The sequence below is a fragment of the Pseudophryne corroboree genome, chromosome 1, assembly GCF_028390025.1.
Source record: "Pseudophryne corroboree isolate aPseCor3 chromosome 1, aPseCor3.hap2, whole genome shotgun sequence".
NCBI classification, from domain to species: Eukaryota; Metazoa; Chordata; class Amphibia; order Anura; family Myobatrachidae; genus Pseudophryne; species Pseudophryne corroboree.
The window spans coordinates 917,005,989-917,033,233 of record NC_086444.1 but is presented as its reverse complement, the minus strand read 5'-3'; the positions used below and the strand labels follow the sequence as shown (position 1 = coordinate 917,033,233).

Below are 27,245 nucleotides of genomic sequence, written 5' to 3'. Positions count from 1 at the left end.
ACTCCTGTCTGCAGGAAATGTAGGAATCGACCCAGTTGAAATTCCTCCGTAGGGGCCTTCCTGGCCTCACACCAAGCAACGTATTTCCGCCAAATGCGGTGATAATGCTTTATGGTTACATCCTTCCTGGCTTTGAACAGGGTAGGGATGACTTCCTCCGGAATGCCTTTCTCTTTCAGGATCCGGCGTTCAACCGCCATGCCGTCAAACGCAGCCGCGGTAAGTCTTGGAACAGACAGGGTCCTTGCTGGAGCAGGTCCCTTCTTAGAGGTAGAGGCCATGGGTCCTCTGTGAGCATCTCTTGAAGTTCCGGGTACCAAGTCCTTCTTGGCCAATCCGGAGCCACGAGTATAGTTCTCACTCCTCTCCGTCTTATAATTCTCAGTACCTTGGGTATGAGAGGCAGAGGAGGGAACACATACACTGACTGGTACACCCACAGTGTTACCAGAGCGTCCACAGCTATTGCCTGAGGGTCCCTTGACCTGGCGCAATACCTGTCCAGTTTTTTGTTGAGGCGGGACGCCATCATGTCCACCTTTGGTTTTTCCCAACGGTTCACAATCATGTGGAAGACTTCTGGGTGAAGTCCCCACTCTCCCGGGTGGAGGTCGTGCCTGCTGAGGAAGTCTGCTTCCCAGTTGTCCACTCCCGGAATGAACACTGCTGACAGTGCTATCACATGATTTTCCGCCCAGCGAAGAATCCTTGCAACTTCTGCCATTGCCCTCCTGCTTCTTGTGCCGCCCTGTCTGTTTACGTGGGCGACTGCCGTGATGTTGTCCGACTGGATCAGTATCGGCAGACCTTGAAGCAGAGGTCTTGCTTGGCTTAGAGCATTGTAAATGGCTCTCAACTCCAGAATATTTATGTGAAGTGATGTCTCCAGGCTTGACCACAAGCCCTGGAAATTTCTTCCCTGTGTGACTGCTCCCCAGCCTCGCAGGCTGGCATCTGTGGTCACCAGGACCCAGTCCTGAATGCCGAATCTGCGGCCCTCGAGAAGATGAGCACTCTGCAACCACCACAGGAGAGACACCCTTGTCCTTGGAGACAGGGTTATCCGCTGATGCATCTGAAGATGCGATCCGGACCATTTGTCCAGCAGGTCCCACTGGAATGTTCTTGCGTGGAATCTGCCGAACGGGATTGCTTCGTAGGAAGCCACCATTTCTCCCAGGACCCTTGTGCATTGATGCACTGATACTTGGCCTGGTTTTAGTAGGTTTCTGACTAGCTCGGATAACTCCCTGGCTTTCTCTTCCGGGAGAAACACCTTTTTCTGGACTGTGTCCAGGATCATTCCAAGGAATAGAAGACGTGTCGTCGGGAACAGCTGCGATTTTCAATTCAATAGTTTTTATTGATTTTACATTTGTATTTTAAACAATAAAACAAAACCACTATTCAGCTAAACAAAAAAAAAAAAAAAAAAAGGAAAAAGATAAGAAAAAGGGAAATAGAGAGAACAAAATAGTGTGCTAAGCAAGGGAATGCGCAGATTCCCAATCCACAACATTACTACATTACAGTCATAGCAAATAAGACGTGCAGGCTTATCTCTCGAATATACCATCGTGAGTCAGAAAAAGTGACACATCAAATTGATTTAATCAGGTATATCATTCAAATACTTCCAGACAGCCGACCCGCCACTTGTATATAGTTATACATCACTAACGTCAAATATGGCTAAGTATGTGGTCGGTCACGGGCCCCATGGGTGATACACGAAAGGGACAGTCCCATAGCTAATATAGATCCATCTCACATAACTCCACACACATTCCACGAAGCGTGGCTCATCCCCCCTCACACTCCTGTATTAGACACAGAATGGAAAGTGTCAGTCATTATGGCTCGTCGAGTTAGGAGAGCTGAGCCATCTGCCCCATATGTCATAGTACTTCTTCCCCGCCTTCCTGGCCATGTATACATACTTCTCGTGGGCGGCTGTTGTATTAACAAGCGAGACCCAAGATTGTACAGTAGGAGCATCCTTAGCCAGCCATAATCGAGCAACACACACCTTGGCAAGAGCACATAGATTGATCAAGTATCGTTTGCTAGGAACATCCAGGGCGTCTTCCTCCAAGGCTGCCAACACACACACCACCGGGGTACACACTACCGATGGAATCCCAGTCGACACTATGATTTTGATAATACCAGACCAGAATACTACCATCTCAGGGCAAAGCCAGATAATATGCCAAAAATCAGCACCCAAATCACCACATTTTGGACATCTGGCCGAGTGAGTACCGCCTATGCGAGCTAATCGCACCGGCGTCATATACACTCTGTGCACAATAAACAATTGGATTTGCTGATATCTAGAGGCAGTGGTAGCTAATCGTGGAGAGCATAAAGCTCCTTCCCAGATCTCGTCTGAAATTGGTCCCAGGTCAGATTCCCATTTATTTCTAAGAGAAGACAGCGGGTCAGAATAGTGGGACTGAAGCATATTCGTATATATATTGGAAACCAAATGGCCGCCCTCCAGAGTTTGCAAAAGTGATTTAATTGGGGAGTCTAGAATCATCGAAGGGGTGTTAGAAAATTGTGCATTAATCGCATGTCTCAGCTGCAAATACCGATAGAAATATGGAGATGGCACATTGAATTCCTGTTGGAGCTGCTGGAAAGATTTTAGTATATCACCATTATACAAATGCCCCAGAGATGTTACCCCCCACTTCCCCCATACCACCCTGGTTTGGAGTGAGGCTAATTCCGGGAAACCAAGGACATTGTCCAATGGAGTATCCGGGTCTATACCCTGGCACTTCAAAATAGCATGTACTTGCTTCCATATAAGAGTGGCCTGTTTTATTATAGGGACCTTAGATAGTTTAATATTCCCACAGAGTAGCAGTTGCAACGGCGTGCCATCAGGATATTCCTGCAAGAGCATTTGCGAGCGCACAGTGAGACTATCGGAGTTAGTCATCCATTCCCAAATGTGCGCTAATTGTGGAGCGTAGTAGTAGAATTTAAAAATAGGGAGGGCCAAGCCCCCTGCCGATCTTGGTCTAGACAAGGTGTCAAGCTTCAAGCATGCTCTTCTGCTGGCCCAGATCAAGGAAGACAGCAAGCTATCAATTTGTCTGAATACCTTTAAGCCTATATATATGGGCGACTGCTGAAGAACATAGAGGAGCTTAGGCAGATACACCATTTTCACCAGGTTGACCCTACCAGTAATGGTCAGAGGCAGATTCCCCCAAACCTTGACTTTTGAACAGAGATAGACAATCTGCGGTGTAATATTAAGAGAGACATAAGTACAAGGGTCATTCGACACCCATATCCCCAGATACTTGAAGGAGTCTACCCACCTAAGCGGGATATGAATCAGTGGGGAAACCGGTATCGGACCCCTAAGCGGAGCAATAGTCGATTTGTCCCAGTTTATAGTAAGCCCGGAGAAGCGTCCATAAGTATTTATCATATCCAAAATTATAGGCATAGAGGAGACATAATCCTCAATAAACAGCAAGAGATCATCTGCATACAATGCTATTCTATCTTCTTTTGCGCCCACCTTAAGACCCAAAATATCTTTACTGGCTCTAACCAGACATGCTAATGGCTCAATAGCTACGGCAAACAAGGTGGGGGACAGAGGGCAGCCCTGCCTCGTTCCCCTGGACAGGGGGAAGGAATGTGACACGTATCCATTCACGGAGACCCTGGCCACGGGCAGTGAGTAAAGTAGTTTAACATAATTAATAAAATTAGGGCCCATGCCAAATCTACTCATGGTCTCCCACAGGAAGGCCCACTCCACCGAATCGAAGGCCTTTGCGGCATCCAGAGAAGCTACAACAGAAGAGCAGGCCTCCCCATGAGAAACCTGAAAATGAGCAAACAAGCGTCTTAAATTAACAGCAGTGGACTTACCAGGCATAAAGCCTGTTTGGTCCGGGTGAATAATTTGGGTTATAACCTGATTAAGTCTGGAAGCCAGAACCTTAGCTAGGAGTTTAACATCTGTGGGCAGCAGAGAGATAGGACGATACGATTCAACTCTCCGGGGGTCCTTGTCCGGTTTGGGAATCACTATAATTAATGCCTCCGCCATAGACGGGGGAAGCGCATCTTGCGCAAGTATAGTATTAAATAAATTAAGCAACTGAGGGGCGAAAAATTTAGCGTGTTTCTTATACAGTTCGGATGGAATACCATCTAGGCCACAGGCCTTACCATCTGGAGATGCGGTGATTGCTGCCTCTATCTCTTCCACCAATATAGGAGCATCAAGAAGAGCCCTAGCCTCACTAGTAATACAGGGCAACTGGATTTGATCTAAATAATTACACAACTCTAACGGAGAACATGTGAGTTTGGAGCCATAAAGTGCCTGAAAGTAAGACACAAATTCCGTGACAATTTGGGGGGTGCGATCCAACACTATCCCAGCCGTATTCACAATCTCCACCACCGTACGAGAGGAACGGTCCCCTCTGGCAAGATTAGCCAGATATGAACCCGGTCTGTCCCCAGTAGCGTATTGAACATGGGAGGAGAATAGAAGCCTATGTTGGGTTCTCCCCCACAAATACTCCTTCCATTCATTCTGAGCATGGAGCCAGTCTAATTTAGAGCTGTCCAAACCATCCTGTATGTGCACCATCTCAGAAGCGACAACCCGAGCCTCTAATTCAGCTTCACGTTTCCTTAAAGAGGATTTAAGACTACCCACTCTTTTGATCAAGGTCCTTCTCAGGAAGGCTTTAAAGGTATCCCACAATAAGGAAACATCGGCAGTATCAACATGAGAATCAAAGAATTCCAACCAGCTGAGCTCCAATTCGGATCCCTCACCCATATGTGTGAGCCAGAAGGGGTTAAGCTTCCATACCGCCTGGCCTCTCTGACAACCCAGGTCAATATGAACCGATACAGGGGAGTGATCCGAAATACCCCTAGTCTCATATCTAACATTCCGAATCATAGGCAGGAGTTCCCGAGAGAGGAGGGCCAGGTCTATCCTAGAGAAGGAAGCGTGGGAGTGTGAAAAACAGGAGTACTGCCTCAGGTCAGGATATTTCAATCTCCAGGGATCGATCAAGCCCAGCTCAGAGACAATATCTGCAAATGGAGACCGCTTCGGCTGAGGGTTGGAGGATGCCCTAGACAACCTATCCAGTTCATGATGCAAAACATTGTTAAAGTCACCCATACATATTGCAGCCACCCCCGGGGATGCAGCCATAAAAATAGATGCCTTTTTGAGTACGTCAGAGGAATATGGAGGGGGCACATATACAGCTAGTAATAGTAAGGGAACAGAGTTAATTTTACATTTTAAAAACACATACCTCCCCCATCGATCTGTCTGCACACTATCTAGCACGAAAGGTACAGACTTTTTAATCAAGATAGATACTCCCCGTGACGCTGTGGTGTGCATGGAATGGAAAGCCCACCCCACCCACGGCTTTTTAAGAGACATGATCCTTGCACCCACCAAGTGGGTCTCCATCAAACAAACCACATCCGATGTATACTGCTTGATCTGTCTGAGTACCAGGGAACGCTTAATTTTGTCATTAATCCCCCTCACATTCCAGGACAGAAACTTAACCAGAGCCATAACAAAGTGACACATTAACAAAGCAGACGACCCGCGACCAGCCACCCCCGGCACACTCCCAACAGACCACACCTCGAATCAGCTGCAACAGAAACACACTGGAGACAAGCACATTGCACATCAGAAAATAAAAACAAAACAATAATTTCTTAACAAAACCCCTACCCCCACCCCGTATACTACTAGGAACTTGCAGCATACCTGATACCCGAACGACCAACCTTGTAAATTAACAAACCCTAACTACTAGGGCAAAACTACTTTAACATATTTTATAAGGCCAAAAAGAAAACAAAAACAAAAAGAGGGGCCAAGAATTCAGTGACTTTAAGACAACAGAAGCTTCCAGCTAAATTCAAGTCCTCCCCCCCTAGGCCGTCAGACCAACCCCATTAATATAACTATTTGGGACCATACAGCGAAACTGATATATGCAGGCGGTCCCGATACTAGTATAAAGAACTAAACCAGGATATTACCAAAGGCAACAGGGGGCAGATATACGGATATAAGTGAGTACTGCAACATTTTATGAAGGATTGAATGTTATCTCCTAAGAATATCCCAGCAATCTTCCCGCCAATAATATCTGTATCTCGCTCCCGAAACACACCACAGGCAGTAAATACACAGTATACTTGCAAATAGAGAAACGATATATATAAGTTCAGTCAGCGGCCAATGCTCGCCGTGCCGGAAAGCGTCTGTCCAACCACACCGATGCCTCACGAGGAGACGCGAAGAATTTAGTTTCTCCATCAGAAACAACCCGCAGTCTGGACGGGAAGAGCATAGCATAAGGGAGGTTCAATTCACGCAGCCTGCGTTTCACGGGGACAAACAGAGCTCTATCCTTCTGGACATCAATAGCAAAATCTGGAAAGACCGATACCGGAGAGCCGTTCCACTTGAGGGGGCTCTTAGTACGGGCCAGTTTCAGAATCACGTCTCTATCCCGGTAATGAAGGAGCTTGGCAATAAATGTACGGGGAGGCGCCCCCGGAGGCAATGGGCGCATCGGGACTCTGTGGGCGCGCTCCACCGCAAAGTGTGAGGTGAACTCCTCCGCTCCAAATACATCCAGTAGCCACTTCTCAAGAAATTTTTCGGGGGAGGCACCCTCCTCTTTCTCAGGGAGACCAACAAAGCGGACATTATTCCGTCGCAAACTTCCCTCCATATCCGTCATCTTTCTATGTACCTCCGACATCTGCGACTCCAGAGCAGAAGTACGTCTACCAAGTGGCGTGACCGTGTACTCCAGTGTGGATATACGTGTCTCAACCTCACCGACCCTCTCCCGCACCCGTTGAAGGTCTTGGTGTATAATGGATAGGTCCGCTTGGACCTGACCGATCCTGTCGGCCAAGCGGGCTTCGCTGGCCGTAACCGCATCCAGCACCTTCTGCAAAGCGGTATCAGTGGCCTCCACCGAAGAGGAGCTAGCTGACGGAGAAGGCGGAGATGGAGTCGGCAGTAACTCTCCTCTCGGCTGGGACCGTGTCGAAGGATTCCTAGCTAATTTCTCTAGCGTCGCCGCAGCCGCGGCGGATTGATGTGGTTTGACCATTCTAGCCAAGTAGACGGCAGGGAGTAGGGGAGTATAGTATATCAAAGTCGTCCAGCTGCTAAGAGTGAATATGTATAGTATAGTATAGTATAGTATATCAAACTGTCCAAGCTGCCCTGTGGACACGTAGTATATCAATATTGTCCAGAAGCTGCCTATGGAGGTGGCAATATATCGAGTCCGTCTAGCTGCAAAGCGTCCAGATGCCACACGCAACAGCAATAGCAGAGGGCTACCAGGAGAGGATACACAAAGCCCAGTGTATTAGGGTAATATGGCAACCCAGCAGAGGAGCCACCCACAGCCAGCATGTACTATATCCCAGGTCTGGAGGCAGGGAAGCCCTCCCACAGGCACCCCAAAGTACACTCCGTTCCCCCCAGCAGTGTAAACGGCTCCCCAGGAGACAGGCAAGGGAATAGGAGCCTTAATGAGGGAACAAGTGGGCGGCGGCAAGACCCGCAGCAGCACCGTGGCCACGGATTTATTAATGTCTCCCCCGGGCACAATTAGAGCGAGTGAGCTCCTGCCAGGGTCCCCGGCGCCTCGGCTCCACACAGCGGCGGCAGGAGGAGCAGGGACGGGCAGTGAGTAGAGCAGCAGCGCGGGAGAGCGGCGTCCCACGTGATGCGGCAGGCCCGGCGCCCCGATCACAGAAGCAGTCCGGCCAGAGCAGGAGAGCAGCCCGCGGCTCCACGAGTAACACAGAGGTACCTCCACAGCTTAATACTTGAACTGGGGCAATCTGCAGACCCAGGGGGGGCACAGGATGTAAAGATCGGATATTGAAGCCGGAGAGCCACACAGTTCGAACAGCTGCGATTTTGGGATATTGAGAATCCAACCGTGTTGCCGCAGCACTACTTGAGATAGTGCTACTCCGACTACCAACTGTTCCCTGGATCTTGCCCTTATCAGGAGATCGTCCAAGTAAGGGATAATCAAAACTCCTTTCTTTCGAAGGAGTATCATCATTTCGGCCATTACTTTGGTAAAGACCCGGGGCGCCGTGGACAATCCAAACGGCAGCGTCTGAAACGGATAGTGGCAGTTCTGTACCACAAACCTGAGGTACCCTTGATGAGAAGGGTAAATTGGGACATGGAGGTAAGCATCCTTGATGTCCAGAGACACCATATAATCCCCTTCTTCCAGGTTCGCGATCACTGCTCTGAGTGACTCCATCTTGAATTTGAACCTCTGTATGTAAAAGTGTTCAAAGATTTTAGATTTAAAATAGGTCTCACCGAGCCGTCCGGCTTCGGTACCACAAACAGTGTGGAATAATACCCCTTTCCCTGTTGCAGGAGGGGTACCTTGATTATCACCCGCTGGGAATACAGCTTGTGAATGGCTTCCAATACCGCCTCCCTGTCGGAGGGAGACGTCGGTAAAGCAGACTTTAGGAAACGGCGAGGGGGAGACGTCTCGAATTCCAATTTGTACCCCTGAGATACCACCTGAAGGATCCAGGGGTCCACTTGTGAGTGAGCCCACTGCGCGCTGAAATTCTTGAGACGGGCCCCTACCGTACCCGAGTCCGCTTGTAAAGCCCCAGCGTCATGCTGAGGACTTGGCAGAAGCGGGAGAGGGCTTCTGTTCCTGGGAACTGGCTGTCTGCTGCAGCCTTTTTCCTCTTCCTCTGCCACGGGGCAGAAAAGAGGAGCCTTTTGCCCTCTTACCCTTATGGGGCCGAAAGGACTGCGCCTGATAATACGGCGTCTTCTTATGTTGAGAGGCTACCTGGGGTAAAAATGTGGATTTCCCAGCAGTCGCCGTGGCCACCAGGTCTGATAGACCTACCCCAAATAACTCCTCCCCTTTATAAGGTAATACTTCCATATGCCTTTTGGAATCCGCATCACCTGACCACTGCCGCGTCCATAACCCCCTTCTGGCAGAAATGGACAGCGCACTTACTCTTGATGCCAGTCGGCAAATATCCCTCTGTGCATCACGCATATATAAAAATGCATCTTTTAAATGCTCTATAGTCAGTAATATACTATCCCTATCCAGGGTATCAATATTGTCAGTCAGGGAATCCGACCAAGCCACCCCAGCACTGCACATCCAGGCTGAGGCGATTGCTGGTCGCAGTATAACACCAGTATGTGTGTATATACATTTTAGGATATTCTCCTGCTTTCTGTCAGCAGGTTCCTTAAGGGCGGCCGTATCAGGAGACGGTAGTGCCACTTGTTTTGACAAGCGTGTGAGCGCCCTAGGGGGTGTTTCCCAACGTGCCCTATCCTCTGGCGGGAAAGGGTATGATGCCAATAACTTTTTAGGAATTATCAGTTTTTTATCGGGGGAAACCCACGCTTCATCACACACTTCATTTAATTCATCAGATGCAGGAAAAACTACGGGTAGTTTTTTCTCACCAAACATAATACCCTTTTTAGTGGTACTTGTACTATCAGAAATGTGTAAAACATCTTTCATTGCCTCAATCATGTAACGTGTGGCCCTACTGGAAGTCACATTTGTCTCTTCACCGTCGACACTGGAGTCAGTATCCGTGTCGGCGTCTGTATCTGCCATCTGAGGTAACGGGCGTTTTAGAGCCCCTGATGGCCTTTGAGACGCCTGGACAGGCACAAGCTGAGTAGCCGGCTGTCTCATGTCATCAACTGTCTTTTGTAAAGAGCTGACACTATCACGTAAGTCCTTCCATAAGTTCATCCACTCATGTGTCGACTCCCTAGGGGGTGACATCACCATTACCGGCAATTGCTCCGCCTCCACATCATTTTCCTCCTCATACATGTCGACACAATCGTACCGACACAGCCCACACACAGGGAATGCTCTGATAGAGGACAGGACCCCACTAGCCCTTTGGGGAGACAGAGGGAGAGTATGCCAGCACACACCAGAGTGCTATATATATATATATATATATATATATATATATATATATATATATATATATATATATATATATATATATATATATATATATATATATATATATATATAGGGATAACTTTATATAAGTGTTTTTCCCCTTATAGCTGCTGTTATGTTAATACTGCGCCCAATTAGTGCCCCCCTCTCTTGTTTTACCCTTTTCTGTAGTGCAGGACTGCAGGGGAGAGTCAGGGAGACGTCCTTCCAGCGGAGCTGTGAGGGAAAATGGCGCCTGTGTGCTGAGGAGATAGGCTCCGCCCCCTTCTCGGCTGACTTTTCTCCCGCTTTTTGCTGTATTCTGGCAGGGGTTAAAATACATCCATATAGCCCTGGGGGCTATATGTGAGGTATTTTCGCCAGCCAAGGTGTTTTTATTGCTGCTCAGGGCGCCCCCCCCTAGCGCCCTGCACCCTCAGTGACCGGAGTGTGAAGTGTGCCTGAGGAGCAATGGCGCACAGCTGCAGTGCTGTGCGCTACCTTGGTGAAGACTGATGTCTTCTGCCGCCGATTTTCCGGACCTCTTCTTGCTTCTGGCTCTGTAAGGGGGCCGGCGGCGCGGCTCTGGGACCGTACTCCGAGGCTGGGCCTGTGTTCGGTCCCTCTGGAGCTAATGGTGTTCAGTAGCCAAGAAGCCCAAGCTGGCTGCAAGCAGGCAGGTTCGCTTCTTCTCCCCTTAGTCCCTCGATGCAGTGAGCCTGTTGCCAGCAGGTCTCACTGAAAATAAGAAACCTAAAACTAAACTTTTTCTTAGAAACTCAGGAGAGTCCTAGAATGCACCCTTCTCGGCCGGGCACAAAAATCAAACTGAGGCTTGGAGGAGGGTCATGGGGGGAGGAGCCAGTGCACACCAGGTAGTCCTAAAGCTTTACTTTTGTGCCCAGTCTCCTGCGGAGCCGCTATTCCCATGGTCCTTACGGAGTTCCCAGCATCCACTAGGACGTCAGAGAAATAAACACTAAATACTGTCAAGCCTTAAGTGAAGACAAGTCTGTAATATGTTTTGGTGTCAAATTTGATTATCTACAAGACTACGATTAAAATCAGAGTTCTGAATTCTACACTACGTAGACAAAAGTGATTGGAAAACCCCTGCGCAAGTGGAATGGTGTGTTCCTGCAGAAGACGTGTGCTCGTGAAGGTATAAAATGGGTAGAGGGACACTGATTAGATTTGCTAATAAAATGGCTTGCCGGAAGGCGCTAACAGAGTTTGAAAAGGGGATCATCATAGGCTGCTCGATCGGAGGTATGAGTGGGAGAAGCATTGCAGATGTTAGGAAGGTTCCTAAAACCAGTCTGTCTGGTCATTAATGCGTGGAAGAACAGTCATTGCAGGAATGCATCTCACCCTGGACGACCCCCAGGAACTGCAAATAATAATTACATGCCGGTTTCGACAAGAACACTTTGTAGGGAGGCCCATGCAGTTGGAAATTATGGCTGAGCAGCTGCTCATAAACCTCTAATCACAAAGAAGAATGTAACCCAGCACTCTCGATGGTGTAAAGAGCGAGAAACCTGCACAGTGGAACAATGGCGGCGAGTGTTATGGAGTGACTAATCACAATTGACACCTCTCAGTTGAGATGGACATGTTTGGCGATTGCCAGAATGTTTGATACCACAGTTCATCCTTCGAGTAAAGGATGGAGGTGGTGGCGTTATGCTGTGGGGCTGGTTTGGCATGGGTCCACTAGTTGTAATGCATGGTCACATTAACTCTGAGAAGTATAGAGATAATCTCGATAACTCTGTGCTTCCTACATTGTGGCAGTCCAAAACAAATGTTTTTTTTATCAGGACGACAATACCAGCTGTCATGTTTCCAGGGCAACACAGGACTGGTACACAGAAAATTCGGAACTCGTATGGACAAGCCAGCTTGGGGTCGAGCTCTTAACTCCATTGCGAACCTCTGGGACAAAACTGGAGCAACAGGTGCGTTCTAGGGCAGCTCGACCTTCTTCAGTGTCACAGTTGGTCATTGTATTTAAGGTGGCATGGCAAAATATACCGCCTGCCTTTGTCGTCCAGGAACTAGTGCACAGTTACCAAAGTGGACTGCAGTGATCACTGCACATGGTGTACCTACAAAGTTCTGACGTCACTAAAATCTCATTCATCTATTTGCTTTCAGTGTCCAATCACTTTTGACTACATAGAGCAGAGGTTCTCAAACTCGGTCCTCGGGAGCCCACACAGTGCATGTTTTGCAGGTAACCCAGCAGGTGCACAGGTGTATTAATTACTCAGACACATTTTAAAAGGTCCACAGGTGGAGCTAATTATTTCACTTACGATTCTGTGAGGAGACCTGCAAAACATGCACTGTGTGGGCCCCCGAGGACCGAGTTTGAGAACCTCTGACAGAGTATATAGCCTGCTGCTTACTGCAATTTTATATAATCAAACATGAAATTGCATTGCAGAAGTACAACCAACACATCCATATATATTTGTTTCTGAAATATATAGTTTAAATTGAGTTTATTTTTCCCCATCTAACAGGACAGCAGGAACTGTTTTTTCCACACTGATTTATAATGTCTGACAGCCACTCATTTGCACTCATTGCTAGTTAAAAAGTTATCTTTGCTAAGCTTCTGACTTACCATCATAGAAACAGACTTCTACATCGGCATCAGGACCGTTCTCCATTAACATACACTTTGCATATTTAGTGTAGTAAGTAACTTTAGGTGTTTTAGATCTTACAAGTTGTATAAATTTCGAAGCATACTGATATTTTTTCCAGTACTTTTCTATCAAAGAAATAAAAAATTAGCTAGAAATCAGTAAGACACATTTATGCATGCAAATATACAAATTTCACAGAAAAATCTGGTTCATCCACAAAAAATAATATTTCAGTAAGTCTGCTCGTCGACATTGTTCATTCTTCCCACACATGTAATATATCCTATAACCCAGTGGCTCTCAAACTTTTTTGAAACACGGCACCCTAGAGTATCCACAATTTTTTCACGGCACCCCTAGGCCAAAAGTTTCTCATTGAGAAATGTAAAAAAAATAAGATTTTAAACCTACTGGTAAATCTTTTTCTCCTAGTCCGTAGAGGATGCTGGGGACTCCGTAAGGACCATGGGGATAGACGGGCTCCGCAGGAGACATGGGCACTAAAAAGAACTTTAGATATGGGTGTGCACTGGCTCCTCCCTCTATGCCCCTCCTCCAGACCTCAGTTAGAGAAACTGTGCCCAGAGGAGACGTACAGTACGAGGAAAGGATTTTTGTTAACCTAAGGGCAAGATTCATACCAGCCCACACCATATAACATGGACTATATGAACCAGTTAACAGTATGAAACAAAACAGCATCAGCCAACGACTGATCCTAACTGTAACATAACCCTTATGTAAGCAAAAACTATATACAAGTCTTGCAGAAGATAGTCCGCACTGGGACGGGCGCCCAGCATCCTGTGTTCGATTCCTCTGGAGCTAATGGTGTCCAGTAGCCTAAGAAGCCCAAGCTAGCTGCAAGCAGGTAGGTTCGCTTCTTCTCCCCTTAGTCCCTCGTAGCAGTGAGTCTGTTGCCAGCAGATCTCACTGAAAATAAAAAACCTAACAAATACTTTCTTTACTAGAAGCTCAGGAGAGCCCCTAGTGTGCAACAAGCTCGGGCCGGGCACATATTCTAACTGAGGTCTGGAGGAGGGGCATAGAGGGAGGAGCCAGTGCACACCAGATAGTACCTAATCTTTCTTTTAGAGTGCCCAGTCTCCTGCGGAGCCCGCTATTCCCCATGGTCCTTACGGAGTTCCCAGCATCCACTAGGACGTCAGAGAAAATAAGAATTTACTCACCGGTAATTCTATTTCTCGTAGTCCGTAGTGGATGCTGGGAACTCCGTAAGGACCATGGGGAATAGCGGGCTCCGCATGAGACTGGGCACTCTAAAAGAAAGATTAGGTACTATCTGGTGTGCACTGGTTCCTCCCTCTATGCCCCTCCTCCAGACCTCAGTTAGGGAAACTGTGCCCGGAAGAGCTGACACAATAAGGAAAGGATTTGGAATCCCGGGTAAGACTCATACCAGCCACACCAATCACACCGTACAACTCGTGATACTATACCCAGTTAACAGTATGAATAACAACTGAGCCTCACGAAAAGATGGCTCATAACAATAACCCTTTAGTTATGCAATAACTATATACAAGTATAGCAGACAATCTGCACTTGGGATGGGCGCCCAGCATCCACTACGGACTACGAGAAATAGAATTACCGGTGAGTAAATTCTTATTTTCTCTGACGTCCTAGTGGATGCTGGGAACTCCGTAAGGACCATGGGGATTATACCAAAGCTCCCAAACGGGCGGGAGAGTGCGGATGACTCTGCAGCACCGAATGAGCAAACTCAAGGTCCTCCTCAACCAGGGTATCAAACTTGTAGAACTTTGCAAATGTGTTTGAACCCGACCAAGTAGCAGCTAGGCAAAGCTGTAAAGCCGAGACCCCTCGGGCAGCCGCCCAAGAAGAGCCCACCTTCCTCGTGGAATGGGCTTTTACTGATTTAGGATGCGGCAGTCCAGCCGCAGAATGTGCACGTTGAATCGTGCTATAGATCCAGCGAGCAATAGTCTGCTTTCAAGCAGGAGCACCCAGCTTGTTGGGTGCATACAGGATAAATAGCGAGTCAGTTTTCCCGACTCTAGCCATCCTGGAAACATAGATTTTCAGGGCCCTGACTACGTCCAGCAACTTGGAATCCTCCAAGTCCCGAGTAGCCGCAGGCACCACAATAGGGTGGTTCAAATGAAACGCTGATACCACCTTAGGAAGAAATTGGGAACGAGTCCTCAATTCCGCCCTATCCATATGAAAAATCAGATAAGGGCTTTTACATGAGAAAGCCGCCAATTCTGATACACGCTGGCCGAAGCCAAGGCCAACAGCATGACCACTTTCCGCGTGAGATATTTTTGCTCCACGGTTTTAAGTGGCTCAACCAATGCGACTTTAGGAAATCCAATACCACGTTGAGATTCCAAGGTGCCACTGGAGGCACAAAAGGGGGCTGAATATGCAGCACTCCTTTTAACAAAAGTCCGAACTTCAGGCAGTGAAGCCAGTTCTTTTTGGAAGAAAATCGACAGAGCCAAAATCTGGACCTTAATGGAACCCAATTTTAGGCCCATAGTCACCCCTGACTGTAGGAAGTGCAGAAATCGACCCAGCTGAAATTCCTCCGTTGGGGCCTTCCAGGCCTCACACCAAGCAACATATTTCCGCCATATGCGGTGATAATGTTTTGCGGTCACATCCTTCCTAGCTTTAATCAGCGTAGGAATGACTTCCTCCGGAATGCCCTTTTCCTTTAGGATCTGGTGTTCAACCGCCATGCCGTCAAACGCAGCCGCGGTAAGTCTTGGAACAGACAGGGCCCCTGCAGTAGCAGGTCCTGTCTAAGCGGCAGAGGCCAAGGGTCCTCAGATTATTTCTTGAAGTTCTGGGTACCAAGCTCTTTTTGGCCAATCCGGAACAATGAGTATAGTTCTTACTCCTCTCCTTCTTATTATTCTCAGTACGAGAGGAAGAGGAGGGAACACATAAACCGACCGGTACACCCACGGTGTCACTAGAGCGTCCACAGCTATCGCCTGAGGGTCTCTTGACCTGGCGCAATATCTTTTTAGCTTTTTGGGGAGGCGGGACGCCATCATGTCCACCTGTGGCCGTTCCCAACGGTTCACAATCAGCTGGAAGACTTCTGGATGAAGTCCCCACTCTCCCGGGTGGAGGTCGTGCCTGCTGAGGAAGTCTGCTTCCCAGTTGTCCACTCCCGGAATGAACACTGCTGACAGTGCTATCACGTGATTCTCCGCCATCAAAGAATCCTTGTGGCTTCTGCCATTGCTACCCTGCTTCTTGTGCCGCCCTGGCGGTTTACATGGGCGACCACTGTGATGTTGTCTGACTGAATCAGAACCGGTTGTTTTTGAAGCAGGGGTTCTGCTTGACTCAGGGCGTTGTAAATGTCCCTTAGTTCCAGAATATTTATGTGTAGGGAAGTTTCCTGACTTGACCATTGTCCTTGGAAGATTCTTCCCTGGGTGACTGCCCCCCAACCTCGGAGGCTTGCATCCGTGGTCACCAGGACCCAGTGTTGTATGCCGAATCTGCGGCCTTCAAGAGATGAGCACTCTGCAGCCACCACAGCAGAGACACCCTGGCCCTCGGGGACAGGGTAATTAAACGATGCATCTGGAGATGCGATCCGGACCACTTGTCCAACAGATCCCACTGGAAGATCCTTGCATGGAATCTGCCGAAGGGACTTGCTTCGTAAGAAGCTACCATCTTTCCCAGGACTCGCGTGCAGTGATGCACCAACACCTGCTTTGGTTTCAGGAGGACCCTGACCAGAGATGATAATTCCTGGGCCTTCTCCTCCGGGAGAAATTCTTCTGTTCTGTGTCCAGAATCATGCCCAAGAACAGCAGACGCGTCGCAGGAATCAGCTGCGACTTTGGGATATTCAGATTCCAGCCGTGCTGATGCAGCACTTCCTGAGATAGTGCCACGCCGACTAGCAACTGCTCCTTGGACCTCGCCTTTATAAGGAGATCGTCCAAGTACGGAATAATCATGACTCCCTTCTTTCGGAGGAGCATCATCATTTCGGCCATTACCTTGGGAAATACCCACGGTGCCGTGGACAGACCAGACGGCAACGTCTGGAATTGGAAATGACAGTCCTGTACCACAACCTTGAGGTACTTTGAACTTGAACTTTTTTATATAAATGTTCAAGGATTTTAATTTTAGAATGGGTCTCACCGAACCGTCTGGTTTCGGTACCACAACATTGTGGAATAGTAACCCCGTCCCTGTTGAAGGAGGGGTACCTTGATTATCACCTGCTGAAGATACAGCTTGTGAATTGCCGCCAGTACTACCTCCCTTTCTCTGAGGTCAGCAGGCAAGGCTGATTTGAGGTAACGGCGAGGGGGAGTCGCCTCGAACTCCAGCTTGTATCTCTGTGATACTACTTGCAGAACCCAGGGATCCATCTGTGAGCGAGCCCACTGGTCGCTGAAGTTCCGGAGACGCGCCCCCACCGCACCTGGCTCAGCCTGTGGAGCCCCAGCGTCATGCGGTGGACTTAGAGGAAGCGGGGGAAGATTTTTGATCCTGGGAACTGGCTGTCTGGTGCAGCCTTTTTCCTTCTTCTCTTGCCTCTGGCAGAAAGGAAGCGCCTTTGACCCGCTTGCTTTTCTGAGGCCGAAAGGACTGTACCTGATAATACGGTGCTTTCTTAGGCTGTGAGGGAACCCGAGGTAAAAATTTTGACTTCCCAGCTGTTGCTGTGGATACGAGGTCCGAGAGACCATCCCCAAACAATTCCTCACCCTTATAAGGCAGAATCTCCATGTGCCTTTTAGAATCAGCATCACCTGTCCACTGCCGGGTCCATAATACCCTCCTGGCAGAAACTGACATTGCATTAATTCTGGATGCCAGCCGGCAAATATCCCTCTGTGCATCCCTCATATATAAGACAATGTCTTTAATATGCTTTATGGTTAGCAAAATAGTATCCCTCTCGAGGGTAACACTATTATCCGACAGGGTATCAGACCACGCTGCAGCAGCACTACACCTCCATGCTGAGGCAATTGCAGGTCACAGTATAGTACCTGAGTGTGTATATACAGACTTCAGGATTTCCTCCTGCTTTCTATCAGCAGGCTCCTTCAAGGTGGCCGTATCCTGAGACGGCAGTGCCACCTTTTTTGACAAACGTGTGAGCGCCTTATCCACCCTAGGGGATATCTCCCAACGTGACCTATCCGCTGGCGGGAAAGGGTACGCCATCAGTAACTTTTTAGAAATTACCAGTTTCTTATCGGGGGAAACCCACGCTTCTTCACACACTTCATTCAATTCATCTGATGGGGGAACAAAACACTGGCTGCTTTTTCTCCCCAAACATAAAACCCCTTTTTAGTGGTACTTGGGTTAATGTCAGAAATGTGGAACACATTTTTTATTGCCGAAATCATGCAACTGATGCCCCTAGTGGATTTTGTATATGTCTCAACCTCGTCGACACTGGAGTCAGACTCCGTGTCGACATCTGTGTCTGCTATCTGAGGTAGCGGGCGTTTTTGAGCCCCTGGTGGCCTTTGAGACGCCTGGGCAGGCGCGGGCTGAGAAGCCGGCTGTCCCATGGCTGTTACGTCATCCAGCCTTTTATGTAAGGAGTTGACACTGTCGGTTAATACCTTCCACATATCCACCCACTCTGGTGTCGGCCCCGTAGGGGGCGACATCACATTTATCGGCACCTGCTCCGCCTCCACATAAGCCTCCTCATGAAACAAGTCGACACAGCCGTACCGACACACCGCACACACACAGGGAATGCTCTGACTGAGGACAGGACCCCACAAAGTCCTTTGAGGAGACAGAGAGAGAGTATGCCAGCACACACCACAGCGCTATTTAATCAGGGATTTACACTAATAGAAAGTGATTTATCCCTATAGCTGCTTTTTTATATACAGTTTGCACCTAAATTTAGTGCCCCCCCCCCTCTCTTTTTAACCCTTTGAGCCTGGAAACTGCAGGGGAGAGCCTGGGGAGCTGTCTTCCAGCTGCACTGTGAAGAGAAAATGGCGCCAGTGTGCTGAGGGAGATAGCCCCGCCCCTTTTTCGGCGGACTTCTCCCGCTCTTATAATTGTATTATGGCAGGGGACTTTTACACATATAATATAGCCTAATAAGCTATATGTGTTGTTTGCCAAAGTTAAGGTACTCTAATTGCAGCCCAGGGCGCCCCCCCCCCCCCCCCCCCCCAGCACCCATCCGTGACCGGAGTATGTGGTGTGCATAGGGAGCAATGGCGCACAGCTGCAGTGCTGTGCGCTACCTTAATGAAGACCGAAGTCTTCAGCCGCCGATTTCCAGGACGTTCTTCTTGCTTCTGGCTCTGTAAGGGGGACGGCAGCGCGGCTCCGGGACCAGACGACCGAGGCTGGGCCTGTGTTCGATCCCTCTGGAGCTAATAGTGTCCAGTAGCCTAAGAAGCCCAAGCTAGCTGCAAGCAGGTAGGTTCGCTTCTTCTCCCCTTAGTCCCTAGTAGCAGTGAGTCTGTTGCCAGCAGATCTCACTGAAAGTAAAAAACCTAACAAATACTTTCTTTACTAGGAGCTCAGGAGAGCCCCTAGTGTGCAACCAGCTCGGGCCGGGCACAGATTCTAACTGAGGTCTGGAGGAGGGGCATAGAGGGAGGAGCCAGTGCACACCAGATAGTACCTAATCTTTCTTTTAGAGTGCCCAGTCTCCTGCGGAGCCCGCTATTCCCCATGGTCCTTACGGAGTTCCCAGCATCCTCTACGGACTAGGAGAAAAAGATTTACCGGTAGGTTTAAAATCTTATTTTCTCTTACGTCCTAGAGGATGCTGGGGACTCCGTAAAGACCATGGGGATTATACCAAAGCTCCAAAACGGGCGGGAGAGTGCGGATGACTCTGCAGCACCGATTGAGCAAACATGAGGTCCTCGTCAGCCAGAGTATCAAACTTTTAGAATTTTGCAAAGGTGTTTGAACCCAACCAAGTAGCAGCTCGGCACAGCTGTAATGCCGAGACACCTCGGGCAGCCGCCCAAGGAGAGCCCACCTTCCTAGTGGAATGGGCCTTTACAGAATTTGGTAACGGCAATCCAGCCATAGAATGAGCCTGCTGAATCGTGTTACAGATCCAGCGAGCAATAGTCTGCTTCGAAGCAGGATTTCCAACCTTGTCGGCTGCATACAGGACAAACAGTGACTCTGTTTTCCCAACCCTAGCCGTTCTGGCCACATAAATTTTCAATGCCCTGACCACATCAAGGGACTCTGAATCCTCCAAGTCCCGCGTAGCCACAGGCACCACAATAGGCTGGTTCATATGAAAAGATGAAACCACCTTGGGCAAAAATTGAGGACGAGTCCGCAATTCCACTCTATCCACATGGAAAATCAGATAGGGGCTTTTGTGAGATAAAGCCGCCAACTCCGACACTCACCTAGCCGATGCCAAGGCCAACAACATGACCACTTTCCAATTGAGATACTTTAATGCCACCGTTTTACGTGGTTCAAACCAGGGAGACTTAAGGAACCGCAACACCACGTTAAGGTCCCAGGGTGCCACTGGAGGTACAAAAGGAGGCTGGATATGCAGCACTCCCTTCACCAAAGTCTGTACTTCTGGGAGAGAAGCCAATTCCTTCTGAAAGAAAATGGATAGGGCCGAAATCTGAACCTTAATGGAGCCTAATTTTAGGCCCAAATTAACTCCAGTCTGTAGGAAGTGAAGGAAACGGCCCAGATAGAATTCTTCCGGAGGAGCATTCCTGGACTCACACCAAGATACATACTTCCGCCATATACGGTGATAATGTTTTGCTGTCACGTCCTTCCTAGCCTTTATCAGAGTAGGAATGACCTCATCCGGAATGCCCTTTTCCGCTAGGATCCGGCATTCAACCGCCATGGCGTCAAACGCAGCCGCGGTAAGTCTTGGAACAGACAGGGCCCCTGTTGTAACAGGTCATCTCTGAGAGGAAGAGGCCACGGATCTTCTGTGAACATTTCCTGCAGATCCGGATACCAGGCCCTTCGCGGCCAATCTGGAACAATGAGAATTGTCTGTACTCCTCTTCGTCTTATGATTCTCAATATCTTGGAGATGAGAGGAAGGGGAGGAAACACATAGACCGACTGGAACCCCCACGGTGTCACCAGGGCGTCTACTGCCACCGCCTGAGGGTCCCTTGACCTGGTGCAATACCTTGGTAGTTTCTTGTTGAGACGTGACACCATCATGTCTATCTGAGGCAATCCCCACTGACTTGCAATCTCTGCGAAGACTTCCTGATGAAGTCCCCACTCTCTTGGATGTAGATCGTGTCTGCTGAGGAAGTCTGCTTCCCAGTTGTCCACTCCCGGAATGAAGACTGCTGTCAGAGCGCTTGCATGATTTTCCGCCCAGCGAAGAATCCTGGTGGCTTCTGCCATTGCCACTCTGCTCTTTGTTCCGCCTTGGCGGTTTACATGAGCCACTGCGGTGATGTTGTCTGACTGAATCAGAACCGGTAGGTCGCGAAGCAACTTCTCCGCTTGACGAAGGGCGTTGTATATAGCCCTCAACTCCAGGACGTTGATGTGAAGACAAGCCTCCTGGCTTGACCAGAGACCTTGGAAGTTTCTTCCCTGTGTGACTGCTCCCCAACCTCGGAGGCTCGTGTCCGTGGTTACCAGAACCCAGTCCTGAATGCCGAACCTGCGACCCTCTAGAAGGTGAGCACTCTGCATCCACCACAGGAGAGATACCCTGGCCCTGGGGGACAGGGTGATCTTCTGATAATTCTGTAGATGTGACCCGGACCACTTGTCCAGAAAGTCCCATTGAAAAGTCCTCGCATGGAACCTGCCGAATGGAATGGCCTCGTAAGACGCTACCATCTTCCCCAGAACTCGAGTGCAGTGATGCACCGACACCCTTTCTGGCTTCAATAGGTCCCTGACCAAATTCATGAGTTCTTGGGCCTTTTTCATTGAAAGATAAACTCTTTTCTGGTCTGTATCCAGAATCATGCCTAAGAAAGGCAAACGAGTCGTTGGAACCAACTGTGACTTCAGGATATTGAAAATCCAGCCGTGCTGTTGCAACACCTTCAGGGAAAGTGATACTCTGTTCAGCAACTGCTCTCTTGATCTCGCTTTTATTAGGAGATCGTCCAAGTACGGGATATTTGTGACACCCTGCTTGCGCAGGAGCACCATCATTTCCGCCATTACCTTGGTGAAAATCCTCGGGGCCGTGGAAAGCCCAAACGGCAACGTCTGAAATTGGTAATGACAATCCTGTACAACAAATCTCAGGAACGCCTGATGAGGTGGATATATGGGAGCATGAAGGTATGCATCCTTTATGTCCAGGAACACCATATAATCCCCCCCTTCCAGGATGGCGATGACCGCTCTGAGCGATTCCATCTTGAACTTGAACCTTTTTAAGTATAGGTTTAAGGATTTTAAATTTAAAATGGGTCTGACCGAACCGTCCAGTTTCGGGACTACAAACAGGGTTGAGTAATACCCCATCCCCTGCTGAAGCAGGGGAACTTTGACCACCACTTGTTGAAGACACAATTTTTGAATTGCATTTAAAAACTATCTCCCTCTCTGGGGGAGAAGCCGGTAGGGCCGATTTGAAAAATCGGTGAGGAGGCACCTCTTCGAATTCCAGCTTGTAACCCTGGGAAACAATTTCTATTGCCCAGGGATCCACCTGTGAGCGAACCCAGACGTGGCTGAAAAGCCGAAAGGACTGCATCTGATTTTGTGGCGTTTTCTTAGGCTGTGAGGAAACATAAGGCAAAAAAGTTGATTTACCTGCCGTAGCTGTGGAAACTAGGTCCGTGAGACCTTCCCCAAACAATTCCTCACCCTTGTAAGGTAAAACCTCCATATGCCTCTTCGAGTCTGCATCACCCGTCCATTGTCGGGTCCATAGGGCTCGTCTAGCAGAAATCGCCATAGCGTTGGCTCTGGAACCCAGTAGGCCAACGTCCCTCTGAGCATCTCTCATATATAGGACAGCATCTTTAATATGACCCGGCGTCAATAAAATGGTTTCCTTATCCAGCGTATCTATATCAGCAGATAAGGTATCTGTCCACGCTGCTACAGCGCTACAAACCCAAGCCGACGCTATCGCCGGTCTGAGTAAGGTATCCGTATGTGTGTAAATTGACTTCAAGGTAGTTTCCTGCCTGCGATCAGCAGGATCCTTGAGGGTTGCCGTATCTTGAGATGGCAGCGCTACCTTTTTGGATAAGCGTGTCAACGCTTTGTCCACCCTTGGGGAGGATTCCCACCGTATCCTGTCCTTAGCCGGGAAAGGATACGCCATAAGAATCCTTTTGGGAATCTGCAGTTTTTTGTCTGGAGATTCCCAAGCCTTTTCAAATAACTCGTTCAGCTCATGAGATGGGGGAAAGGTTACCTCAGGTTTCTTTTCCTTATACATGTGCACCCTCGTGTCAGGGACAGAGGGGTCATCTGTGATATGCAACACATCTTTTATTGCAATAATCATATAATGAATACTTTTTGACAATTTTGGCTGCAACTTTGCATCATCATAGTCGACACTGGTCAGAATCTGTATCGGTATCAGTGTTTACTACTTGGGATAGTGGGCGCTTTTGAGACCCAGAAGGTCCCTGCAACATAGTAAAAGGCAGGGTTTGACTCCCTGTACATTCCCTGGACTCTGCTTTGTCCAACCTTTTGTGTAATAAATTCACATTTGCATTTAAAACATTCCATATATCCAACCAGTCAGGTGTCGGCGTTGCCGACGGAGACACCACACTCATTTGCTCCACCTCCTCCCTAGAAGAGCCTTACGCTTCAGACATGCCGACACACGCGTAACGACATCCCACACACTCAGGGAATTCTCTATCTGGAGACAGTTCCCCCCACAAGGTCCTTAGAGGAGAGAGAGAGAGAGAGAGAGAGAGAGAGAGAGAGAGAGAGAGAGAGAGAGAGAGAGAGAGAGAGAGAGAGAGAGAGAGAGAGAGAGAGAGAGAGAGAGAGAGAATGCCAGCACACACCCAGCGCCAATTACCGTGGAAAAATTGCCCAGATAGCGCTTTTATTATATTATATTCACTGCGCCAAATTAAGTGCCCCCCCCCCCCTTCTTTAAAACCCTCTGTCACCGTGTTCAGCAGGGGAGAGTCCGGGGAGCCAGCTTCTCAGCGATGTGCTGTGGAGAAAATGGCGCTGGTGAGTGCTGAGGGAACAAGCTCCGCCCCCTCAGCGGCGGGCTTCGGTCCCGCTCGATTCCTTTTAAAAACTGGCGGGGGATCTCCAATATACAGTGCAGAGCCTATATATATATATATATATATATATATATATATATATATATATATATATATATATATATATATATATATATATATACATACATATATACACACACACACTTTTTTTTGCCAGTCCCAGAGGTTTAAATTGTTGCCTAGGGCGCCCCCCCTTGCGCCCTGCACCCTTACAGTGCCTGCCGTGTGTGTTTTGTGTGGGAGCAATGGCGCGCAGCGTTACCGCTGCGCATTACCTCAGTGAAGATCTGAAGTCTTCTGCTGCCTCTGAAGTCTTCTTATCTTCTCATACTCACCCGGCTTCTATCTTCCGGCTCCGTGAGGAGGACGGCGGCGCGGCTCCAGGACGAACAGCTAGGAGAGACCTGCGTTCCGACTCCCTCTGGAGCTAATGGTGTCCAGTAGCCTAAGAAGCAGAGCCTAGCATTTAAGAAGGTCTGCTTCTCTCTCCTCAGTCCCTCGATGCAGGGAGCCTGTTGCCAACAGGCTCCCTGAAAATAAAAAACCTAACAAAAATTATTTATTTCAGGAAACTCAGGAGAGCTCCCTGTAATGCACCCAGTCTCCTCTGGACACAGTATCAAACTGAGGTCTGGAGGAGGGGCATAGAGGGAGGAGCCAGTGCACACCCATATCTAAAGTTCTTTTTAGTGCCCATGTCTCCTGCGGAGCCAGTCTATCCCCATGGTCCTTACGGAGTCCCCAGCATCCTCTAGGACGTAAGAGAAATATGTACTATACAAAGTACATTGTTTTTATATATCATCCTTAGGTTCAGTTGTGTGGCGAGGGACTAGATTTGTTTCTGTTTGTCCATATACTTTATGACTGGCAGTCACCAGCACTAGTTTTGCCTATTACATGGACCATAAATAATTTGAATTGGTCCTGGACCACCAACCCTGGGCACCCCTGCAAGTGTTAAGAGGCACCACAGGGTACCACGGCACACAGTTTGAGAACCACTGCTATAACCAATTCCAACCACTATTATTCCTAAAAAGCTGTAAAGCTAAACTGCACAACCGAGTGTCTCAAGATCCCTAATTAGAGAACGGGTCAGAAAAAAAAAACAAGCCAAAAAGATAGTTTGGCTTTTATTGTGGTCAATAATTGGAGAAACCAAAATAAATTATTATGGACCATGGGGTCTGGAGTGGTGTGTTTCTGGAACCACACAAAAAGGATTATAATACATATGTATCCTCATACATCAAGCTCTAATAAAGCCATGCAGCTCAAGATGCCTGGCGTGAGTGAGCCGCCAGGTCCCATGCAACTCTGCTAATGTCAGGTGTCTTTTTTTTTTTTTTTGCAGAAAATGAGTTTTATTTGCAACACAATGGACTAAGACACATGAGGAGACTGTGCTGATTAATTTTATATTGGACACTTGTATATTGCGTGTGTGACTGAGTCTGTATATAGAGCAGAACAGAAGTTGTATTGGAATAAAGCTGCGGCTGTTACATTGTACCACTTCATTTACAGATACAGAGACTCCGTCGCGCACAGATATATATACAAGTGTCATATCAATTTAATAAGCATTAGTCTCCTCGTATGTCCTAGTCTCATTGCATTGCGACAAAGACGCATTTTTGACAAAAAAGAAGCAAAGAAGATGTCAGACGCTATAAGATTCTAACGTGACCTGGTGTGCCAAGAGGAGCCGTTTGGCATGACTGATGTAGGAGGACACATCTGTCTATCTGACATTATTCTGCAGTTCTTTCAGGGTAGATCATTATGTCAAATAAGGGAGGTATGGGGGAACTTAATACAGGTTGAGTCTCCCTTATCCAAAATGCTTGGGACAAGAGGTATTTTGGATATCGTATTTTTCCGTATTTTGGAATAATTGCATACCATAAAGAGATATCATGGAGATGGGACCTAAATCTAAGCACAGAATGCATTTATGTTACATATACACCTTATACACACAGCCTGAAGGTCATTTTAGACAATATTTTTTATAACTTTGTGCATTAAACAAAGTGTGTCTACATTCACACAATTCATTTATGTTTCATATACACCTTATACACAAAGCCTAAAGGTCATTTAATACAATATTTTTAATAACTTTGTGTATTAAACAAAGTTTGCGTACATTGAGCCATCAAAAAACAAAGGTTTCACTATCTCACTCTCACTCAAAAAAGTCCGTATTTCGGAATATTCCGTATTTCGGATTATATGGATATGGGATACTCAACCTGTATAACAAAAATAAAACAATCCTTTATGACACACACATTAAAAAGAATCATACTGTATCACCAGTTATCTTTTTAAAGTTTATTATTTAAAGTTATTTATTTAGGTTTATCCGTACCTGGTAAACTGTCAAACGTATAACTTAACATGTTTTCAGGAGGAGATGGGGGTCTGTCATCCACAGGAAATCCTTTACCTTCATTTGGGTGATAAACATAAATCTGGAGAGAAAAGGTAAAATTCCATTATAATTAGATTTTTTTTAAAAATGCAGCATTGTTTATACACATCTAAGCTAAGCAGTTAAATATTAGAAAACTATTCAATGTGGATAGAAGTCTTCACAATAGAGGTTTTGATCTCACCATGCCATTGTATGCTAAAACTAACAAGACAGAGGAACAGTGGTTTAAGCATGAACCATAAACAGTGCAAGCAAGGTGCATTCTGGCTGACCAAGGATTCCATTGTTTCATTCCACATTTGGGTGGCCAAATCGGACAATTCTGGCCATTGGGCACTCAGGCTGAGCATCAGTCATATGTGGATCGCATTTACAGGTCTGAAAAATGTTGTTCCTTTAGATCAGTGGTTCTCAAACTCGGTCCTCAGGACCCCACACAGTGCATGTTTTGCAGGTAACCCAGCAAGTGCACAGGTGTATTAATTACTCACTGACACATTTTAAAAGGTCCACAGGTGGAGCTAATTATGTCACTTGTGATTCTGTGAGGAGACCTGTAAAACATGCACTGTGTGGGGTCCTGAGGACAGAGTTTGAGAACCTGTGCTTTAGACTGAGCAATTTCGGTCAGGTAAAATTCCTCATATCAACAGCAATAAAAAACAGCTTTTGCCAGCTCCTTTTGTGACAAAATAAGAATTTACTTACCGATAATTCTATTTCTCATAGTCCGTAGTGGATGCTGGGGACTCCGTAAGGACCATGGGGAATAGCGGCTCCGCAGGAGACTGGGCACAAAGTAAAAGCTTTAGGACTAGCTGGTGTGCACTGG

General features: G+C 47.7%; 1 protein-coding gene across 2 annotated transcripts in view; it reads right to left on the bottom strand.

Annotated features, from left to right (window-relative positions):
• PLK4 (polo like kinase 4) overlaps positions 1–27,245 on the bottom strand; it is a 62,413-nt gene that overhangs the window by 20,220 nt on the left and 14,948 nt on the right. For both annotated transcript variants that reach the window (XM_063920319.1, XM_063920318.1), the window contains exons 9-10: positions 26,348–26,450; positions 12,700–12,849 (exon numbers count right to left, since the gene is read on the bottom strand). In XM_063920319.1, coding sequence (XP_063776389.1) covers positions 12,700–12,849; positions 26,348–26,450 — 253 coding nt within the window. The remainder of the gene's footprint in view (positions 1–12,699; positions 12,850–26,347; positions 26,451–27,245) is intronic.